Raw genomic sequence first — 9,797 nt, forward strand, 5'->3', positions numbered from 1 at the left:
ATATAAAATACTTTATTCTTCAGATTGTCATAAGTCAACTATTTTAAGCTTTAACCAACTATTCTCTCATGTGGAAGCTCTATACGGGAAGAATATTTGTATTCTCCCTTTTTTTAAACTAGTCCTTAGGAATGTGCGTTGCACGTTTATCCCATATTATTGAATTATTATATAGAAAATATTGAAATTAACAATATTAACGTTATCATTTACATCATATTCATTAAATAAAATTCATAATAGTGGAATGTTTTTTTTTAAAATCATAACAGTGGAATGTTGCATTTAGCATCAAGCAAGAAATGTGAAGCTAATTAAGATAATATAACATGTAATGGTATGAATATGTCGATATAACTTATCCTCAATAATCTCTCATTACGCACTTTACACGTAGATCCCATATCCAATTTGAAAACATAAAAAAAAATAAAAAATTAAGAATAAATATAAAAACCACTTACAAAGGAACCAATTTACATGAAATAAAACCAAAATTTAAATTTTTGAAACATTTCCAAACACCTTCGAGAGATATGTATCCTTCATCTACATCAATTATAATAAAAAATAAAATATAAAAATTATTAGTGTATAAAAGAGTATATATTTTTATTTCATTCTAAATCATACATAGTGATAAAATCTATTGTCTTCCAAATATTCATTCTCTATCTATCAATATTATCACATATGATAACGTCTTCGATCCAAATGCAACACTAATGCTACTATCCCTAACAGTTCTAAAAAGACAATGATATTCTTTTTCTTCTGTACCTAGAAGATCTAGTGTAAAGAAATCAAAAAAGTAATATTGGAGCAAAATGAGGTAAACAACATAATAGTTAGATATGGTCATAATTATTATATAGAATAATTTTCTTCCAAAGATGATAGCTAGGTCAGATCTGAAACATGAAAAATTAAGCTCTAACAAAATAAGGTGAAAAATTAAATGGAAGAAAGAAAAACAAGGACTATATATATATATATATATATATATATATGAAATGACAAAGAAAGGAAGAAGAGAGTTCAATTCACTTACCCAAAGTATGTAAATCAGTGAAAGCACCGATTTGAATTCCTCCGACAATTACCAAAAAACTAAATATTAAAAGAGAATTTTCTCAAAATATGAAAATATATTAGATAATGTTAAAAACTAACTTTGTGAATAGATGGATTTCAACCTCCGTGAAAATTTCCAATATCCATTTCCATCATTGCATGCTCCGTATGAACTTTTAGAACTTATACACATTTTTGTTCTGTAAAAAGCAAAAAAATATAATGAAAGTAATAAGTAATCAACTAATGTGTTTAGAGAAAAATGAAAATTTTATTTAATAATCATGCATTTTTGCAAAAATAATGATCATCGGCTGGCCACCTCTTTGCTACACAAATATTATATATAGCTCTCCAAATTTATTACCCTCGCAACTCTTCATTCTCTTTATTTTATATTATAGCTCTCAAAATTTATTACCCTTGCAACTCTTCATTCTCTTTATATTTTATTATCATAATTATATAGCAATAAAGTGAACATTTCTCTCATAATTAATTACCTTGTAACTCTTCATTCCCCTTCTTTATTATAATTATTATAACAATAGGTGAATATTTATAAGTAGAGAGAGAATAATTAAGATTAGGAAGGAAATGAGAAGCCAACAAATGGAGAAAACAAACAAGTAGGTATATGATGATTAGCATTAGTATAATAATATAATAATATAATAATATGATATATGATTATTATTTAATTAATTAATTTTTATTACTTTTTAAATTTAATATAGGGGTATCTTCGTAATTCAACTCTTGAGGTTAATCTCTTCCCACTTATAATAATATATGATTAATAATTTTTCAATGTATTTACTTGTTTTGTTCTACTGTTCAAATAATTTGAATGAACGAGGGTAGAAAATAGAATATTAAAAATATCTTTTTGAAATTTGAAAAAAAAATTGTGAGTAAAAGTGGATTTTAGAAGAATTGATGAAGAAAGAAGATCGAGTCTGAGCAAAAAAAAAGAAGAAAGAAGATTGAGGGAGAAATGATACTTTCACATGTTAATTTCAAGGGACCACTAAAAATTTAACATAATTTTTAACTTTTATGATTAGTTTTAAAGTTAGGATCAAAATGATCATCTTTTTATATACATTAAACACTATTTCAATAAGATAGTATATATGAAAAATCAATATTATTCAACCCTTATACATTAAGGATTATTTTGGTCATTTTCTCGTTCAAATAACAATGCTTGGGTTTTACACAACTTATGATTTATTTATTTTTGTCAGATGTTTTGTTTGTTACTTAATAAATATATTTGTGACACGTTTCAACCAAAAAACCGTGTAGGTCCACACTCCAGTTTCCACTGTCTATCAATTTCAAAAATAAATTGATATTATAAGTAGACACAGGGTGTCAGCGTATTTAAAATAATACATAAATTAATCATCTTGCTTTACTCATGTTTGGTTGGCGCTAGTATTTAAAATAGGCAAAAAATTGATCTGTTAGCCAAAATTTTTTATTCAAACGAATCCTGTTGTATTCATTTGGGCGAGGATTTTGCTATTTTATACGTTTCAGATCTGCAGAAACTTGGAGTTTCTTTTTCTGTTGACAGTCCAAATGAGAAGTGAAATGTTTTCCCAGCTTTTCTTGATCCTATTACTCTCCATCTGCTGTAAAATGAGTGATGTAGTGGCAACTAATTCCAGTAAATGTCTTGAGGATCAGAAGATGTTACTGCTGCAGCTGAGAAATAACCTTACTTATGATTCTGAAATATCTACCAAGCTAGTGAAGTGGAACCAGCGGATTGACTGCTGTCAATGGGAGGGTGTCACTTGCAACGGTGAAGGCCAAGTTATTGGTCTTGACCTTAGCGCTGAATCATTCTCGGGCAGTATCGCTCCGTTAGCTGATCTTAAGTTTCTCTCTATTGTCCGTCTTGATGGGAACAATTTATCTGCACCAATTCCAGAGTTCTTTGCCGAATTCACCAATTTAACTGTCTTGAGTCTGAGTTCCTCCAACTTGATAGGAGAGGCACCTCAGAAAATATTCCAGGTACAAACTCTGCAAACAATTGACTTATCAGTAAATGAGATGCTTGGGGGTTCTTTACCTGAATTTCCTTCAAAAGGATCTCTACAAAACCTGGTTCTTAGTGATACGAAATTTTCAGGAAGTTTACCTGAGTCCATAGGGAACCTTAGGAAGTTGTCGCATGTTGAACTTAGAGCTTGTAATTTTACAGGTCCAATTCCATCTTCTATGGAAAATCTAACCCAGCTTGTTCTTCTGGATTTCAATTTGAATAGCTTCACGGGTTCATTTCCATCTTTTAAGCTGTCCAAAAATCTCACTGATATATACTCTGCTAGAAATCGTTTGACAGGAATATCATCAGACTGGGAAGGCTTTGAGAATCTGAAGTATCTTGACTTGAGTAACAATTCAATTTCTGGGCTCATTCCAGAATCATTGTTTTACCTACCCTCACTTTCAGGTTTATATCTGTCCAACAACAAGTTTTCTGGCCAAATAACTGAATTACAAAATGTTATTTCTCCACTAGAAAGTCTTGAGTTGAGTTCCAACAAATTGGAAGGGCCAATACCTGAGTTTTTATTTGAGCTGCATGATCTTTACGGTCTTTCACTTTCATTCAACAAGTTTAATGGTACTGTGCAGTTGAAGAAGTTCACCAACCTCAATAAACTTGTAAGTCTTGATCTGTCCCACAACAGTTTATCAGTTGACACAAATATAAGTGAATCAGACCTTGCCCTGTTACCCCAGCTGAATAGTTTCATGTTAGCGTCATGCAAACTGCAGAATATTTCCTTCCTCAAAAACCAATCAAAGTTGTCGATGTTAGATCTCTCAAACAGCCAACTTACTGGTGAAATACCAAACTGGCTGGTGGAAATCAATGATGGACTTCTCCGTTTTCTGAATCTTTCTTTCAATCAATTCACACATCTTCAAGAACCTTATACATTTGGCTTCCTGAATTTCCTTGATCTGCATTCAAATCTGCTCACTGGGGTTATTCCATTACCACCACGTGCAGCTGCTTATATTGACTTCTCAGACAATAACTTTTCTACTTTTCCACCTGACTTTGGCAATTATCTAGTAACTGCTTGGTTCCTCTCAATTGCAAACAACAAAGTTATCGGTAGTATCCCTTCTTCGATATGCAACTCCAGCTATCTTGAAGTACTTGAGTTGTCAAACAACAGTTTGAATGGCATAATACCACCATGTTTAGCAGAAAAGAGCAGCACACTGAAAGTACTGAACCTGGGAAAGAACAATCTCATAGGAAATATACCTGAAAAGTTTTCTTATAATTGTGAGTTACAGAGCCTTGACCTCAGTCAGAATCACTTAACAGGTGTGCTTCCTCGTTCTTTGTCCAACTGCACAAAGTTAAAGGTATTAAATATTGGAAACAACAAGATCAAGGATACTTTCCCCTGCTGGTTGAAGAACATGTCAGATCTTCGTGTACTTGTATTACGCTTCAATGGTTTCCATGGGAACATTGATTGCTCACGAGTGAGTTCCAACTGGACCGCTCTTCAAATCATGGACCTAGCTTCCAACAATTTAGGGGGTGTTCTTCCACGAGGTTCATTCTTGGAGCTAAAAGGAATGATGGCTGACCCATCTTTAACACATTTACGCTCTGATATCTTGCATTTTGAGTCTCAATCTGTTAGGTCAGTATACTATCAGGACAGAGTCACTCTTCCTCTTAAAGGACTAGATGTTACACAAACAAAGATCTTTCTCTTCTTCACCTCCATTGACTTTTCAAGCAACAATTTTGTGGGGAACATACCAGAGATAGTTGGAGATCTCAGATCACTTTATCTTCTCAATATTTCACACAACAATCTCACGGGTCAAATCCCTCCAGCAATTGGAAATTTGAAGCAATTGGAATCACTGGACCTCTCATTCAACAAATTAGGTGGCAATATCCCAGAAAAGCTTGCTAGCCTTACATTTCTTTCCCACATAAATTTATCATATAATGAATTGGTTGGAATGATTCCACGAGGCAACCAAATTCAAACATTTGGAGAAAGTTCTTTTGAAGGAAACAAGGGGCTATGTGGGTTACCGCTGAACAGAACTTGCAAGAATAATTCAGCAGATGCACCTTCAGAGCCAGAAGTTGAAGAGGACGAATTCATTTCAAGGACGGAGATTTATGTAAGTGCTATGTTGGGATTTGTTGTTGGTGTTGGGGTCATCTTTCTACCACTTCTGTTCTCAAAAAGATGGAACCAGTCGTACAACAGAACAATTGACAGATTAATTTTAAGGATATTTCAGCAGCAAAATCAAGAAAGGAGAACTAGTAGCAGTAGTGTAGCATCTTGGAAAAAGGCAGCAGGGAAAGCAAGAGGCAGACATTAATTTCACAGGATGTAACACTTCCTTGCAGCATGCTGCTCACTATTAGTACTTGTTGGTCAGAATTTTAATATTAATATCTTTGTATATTAATTTGCCTGAAATGTTTGGAGTCAGAGTATTGCATTTACTGTAAGTTGTCCGTTGGTGGATAATTCTTTTGTCTTAACCGTTGGGCAGTTATTTCGAGCATTACTCCATTCGGAGTAAGTGCTGATGTTATGATCATTTCTTGCAGCATCGGTAGTGGCATCTTGGCCATTACTTCTCCATATTATTTCTCCATTATCTCATTCGTTATTCCTCCATTATTCTTTGTAACATATGTAACATATGTAACTTCTAAGACCATTATCTTCACTATTTACTACACCATTTATCTTCTGATTTATTGCTAGGAAGACTTCTTCTAGTATAAATAGTGGTGATCTTCATTTGGTTTGGGAGACACAACACACAAGGAAATATAGAGTGGAAAAGTTAGTAAAAAAAGAGAATTCTTATTAGTTGAAGGAAGGTGTTCTTTTTTGTGGAGCTTTAGACTCAACTCTTGTCCATTGTTGTTGAGTTATATATTGTGAAGGTTGTTGTATCCTGGAGGGGACAAGTCAAAGAGGACTACTGCTGGACCGGTGAAAAACAATTGTTGTAGTGGGCTTGAATCTCCTTAAAGAGAGCGAGATATTCGCGCTTCAGCCTGAAGAGATTTATTTCTTCATTTCTGATTTGCAAATTCATCAATTTTAAGGAGATTCAACATGGCTACAATTGAAAAAATGCGGATGTCAAGATGGGAGACCTTAACAAGTCATTTCGGTTCAATGGTAACCATTTCAAAACATAGAAGGTGGAAAAGTACGATGGTGAAGAGGCAAAGGGCCAAGATGCACTTTTACAAAAAGAAGAGAGCAACATCACAACGAAGGTAAATTTAATTACTTCGAATAATGCTACTCTTGAAACTCACAAAAATACTTATTTGAAGCCTAAGAAGAAACAATTTAAGAAAACTAATAATAGACCTCCCAAGAAAAATAATGGTGAAAATAACCAAGCACAAAATCAACAAGTTCAAGATAAGGGACCATGCTTTGTTTGTGGCAAGAGTGGCCATATTGCTCGATTTTGCAGATTCCGGAAACGTGGTCCTAATCCTCAGGCAAACGTTACCGAAGAACCTTTTGTGGCGGTGATTACCGACATAAACATGGTTGAGAGTGTTGATGGATGGTGGGTTGATTCTGGTGCAAATCGTCATGTCTGTTATGACAAAGATTGATTTAAAAAATATACTCATTTTGAGGAGCCCAAAACCATCATGCTTGGTGATTCACATACTACTCAAGTGCTTGGAACGGGAGATGTCGAATTGTGTTTTACTTCTGGAAGGGTATTAACTTTGAAAGATGTACTTTATACTCCTTCTATGAGGAAAAAGTTGATGTCTAGTTTTCTTCTTAATAAAGCAGGCTTTAAACAGATTATTGAATCTGATCAATATGTAATTGTGAAGAAGGGTATTTTTGTGGGAAAGGGGTATGCATGTGATGGGATGTTCAAACTGAATGTTGAAATGAATAAAGTTTCTACTTTTGTTTATATGCTTTCTTCTACTAATTTTTGGCATGCTTGTTTGTGTCATATTAATGATCGTTATGTTGGAATCATGAGTAGTTTAGGATTAATTCCAATGGTTAAAAAGAATTTTGAAAAGTGTGAGGCTTGTAGTAAAGCCAAAATCACTAAAAGACCTCATTTTCAAGTTGAAAGAAAAACTGATTTGTTAGAATTAGTTCATACTGATATTTGTGAATTTGGTGAAATTTTAACTCGTGGAGGTAATAGATATTTTATCACTTTCATTGATGATTTTTCTAAGTTTACATATGTTTACTTGATGAAAAATAAAAGTGATGATTTTGAAAACTTTAAAGTTTATCTCCATGAAATTGAAAATCAGTTTGGAAGAAAAATAAAAAGAATTAGAAGTGATAGAGGTCGTGAATATGAGTCAAATGAGTTTCATTCTTTTGTTAGATCATTGGGAATAATTCATGAAACTACTCCTCCTTATTCTCCTTCATCTAATGGAGTAGCGGAAAGGAAAAATAGAACTTTGGTTGAATTGACTAATGCCATGCTTATTGAGTCACATGCACCTTTAAATTTTTGGGGTGAAGCTATTTTGACTACTTGATATGTGTCGAATCGTGTGCCTCATAAAAAGTCAAAATTGACACCTTTTGAATTGTGGATACAAGCCAAGTTTGAGATATCTAAGAGTTTGGGGTTGTTTAGCCTTTGTGAGGCTAATGGATCCCAAGATTTCAAAATTGGGTAAGAAAGTTACTACTTGTGCTTTTCTTGGTTATGCTTCAAATAGTACAACCTATAGATTTTTTAATCTTGAAGATAATATTGTGATAGAATCGGGTGATGCTATTTTTCATGAAAATAAGTTTCCTTTTGATTCTAAAAATAGTGGGGTCAAAGGATTGAACAAAATATTTTGTCACTACTTAGCTAGTTCTTCTACTTCTACTTTGAAAAATAAAGAAGTCAATGATTTTGAGTTAAGAAGAAGTAAAAGAGCTAGAGTAGAAAAAGATTTTGGTCATGATTTTTATATGTTTAATGTTGGAGATGACCCTCTCAATTTAAAAGAAGTTTTATCATCACATGACTCCATTTTTTGGAAAGAAACTGTAAATGATGAAATAGAATCTCTAATTTCTAATAAAACTTGGAAGTTAGTTGATTTACTATCGGGTTGTAAAACTATTGGTTGCAAATGGGTCTTAAGAAAAAAATAAAAACCGGATGGATCTATTGATAAATATAAGGCTAGACTAGTTGAAAAAGGTTTTAAACAACTAGAAGGCCTAGAATTTTTCGATACTTTTTCTCCGGTAACAAGAATTACACCTATAAGACTTTTAATTGCTATGTCATCAATTTTTTATTTGTAAATTCATCAAATGGATGTAAAAACTGTTTTTTTAAATGGAGACCTAAATGAGGAAATTTATATGGATCAACCCGAGTCTTTTTTGAAGCAGGTCAAGAAAGCAAAATATGTAAGCTTACTAAATTCATATATGGCTTGAAACAGGCACCAAAGCAATGACATGAAAAGTTTGATTCCTGCATGATTGAAAATGGTTTTAAAACAAATGAGTGTGATAAGTGCATATATCATAAGTCTTGGAATAATTCACATGTGATTATTTGCTTATTTGTTGATCTTTGGCTCTAACATGAATGTTATTGATGAAGCTAAGAATATTCTTAGAAACCATTTTGATATGAAAGATCTTAGTGAGACAAATGTTATTCTTGGAATAAAAATAACAAGAACATGTGATGGAATTTTCCTTGAACAGTCACATTATGTTGAGAAAATTTTGAAAAAATATAACTTTCTTGATTGCAAACATGTTGCAACTCCTTTTGATTCAAGTGTTCATTTATTTCCTATTGAAAGTGAAAATGATATAATAAATCAAAAGGAATATGCTAGCATAATCGGAAGTTTGAGGTATGTGATTGATTGCACTAGGCCTGATATTGCATGTGCAGTAGGAGTACTTGGCAGGTTTACAAGCAAGTCAGGTAATGAACATTGGCATGCTATAACAAGAGTTATGAGATATTTAATTGGAACAAAAAATTATGGTTTGTTCTATAAAAAATATCATGATGTACTTGAAGGCTTTTGTGATGCAAATTGGAATACTTTATCATGTGATTCCTGTTCTACCACTGGTTATGTCTTTACTGTTCTACCACTGGTTATGTCTTTACTGTTCTACCACTGGTTATGTCTTTACTTTAGGTGGTGGTGCTGTTTGTTGGAGATCAATAAAGTAAACTATTATTGCTAACTCTACCATGGAGGCTGAACTAATTGTTTTAGCTTCAGCTAGTGAGGAAACGAATTGGTTAAGAGATTTGTTATTTCAAATACCTTATTTTGAAAAATCAATTCCTCATATTTTAATTCATTGTGATAGCACTGCTGCGATTGATAGAGTTCAAAACCGTTATTACAATGATAAATCCAGACCTATAAGGAGGAAACACAGTAATGTAAGATCATATTTGACAAATGGTACCATTAATGTTGATTATGTCAAATCTTCTGATAATCTTGCAAATCCTCTTACTAAGGCCTTAACAAGAGAAAAGGTCTGGAGCACATAGAGGGGGAATGGGATTGAAACCTATAAATCTTTGAGTCATATATGAGGAAACCCAACCTGGGGACTAGAGTTCCTATAACCAAGTTCAAAGGGTAAAACTAATCATATGATGACTTGTTGTGA

The 9,797-nt window shown here is 32.9% G+C and overlaps 1 protein-coding gene across 1 annotated transcript; it reads left to right on the forward strand.

The window, feature by feature from the left end:
• Positions 1-2,724: 2,724 nt before the first annotated feature.
• LOC125816607 (receptor like protein 22-like) lies at positions 2,725-5,475 on the forward strand. Its single transcript, XM_049496220.1, has one exon. It carries the CDS (start codon positions 2,725-2,727, stop codon positions 5,473-5,475), a length of 2,751 nt encoding a protein of 916 aa, XP_049352177.1.
• Positions 5,476-9,797: the final 4,322 nt, after the last annotated feature.

Source organism: Solanum verrucosum, unplaced genomic scaffold, assembly GCF_900185275.1.
Source record: "Solanum verrucosum unplaced genomic scaffold, falcon-dt-bn FXZP01000261.1, whole genome shotgun sequence".
NCBI classification, from domain to species: Eukaryota; Viridiplantae; Streptophyta; class Magnoliopsida; order Solanales; family Solanaceae; genus Solanum; species Solanum verrucosum.

Bases quoted from the DNA above. Each gene is read 5' to 3' on its own strand.
- LOC125816607 (XM_049496220.1), top strand. From the start codon at position 2,725: ATGAGTGATGTAGTGGCAACTAATTCCAGTAAATGTCTTGAGGATCAG.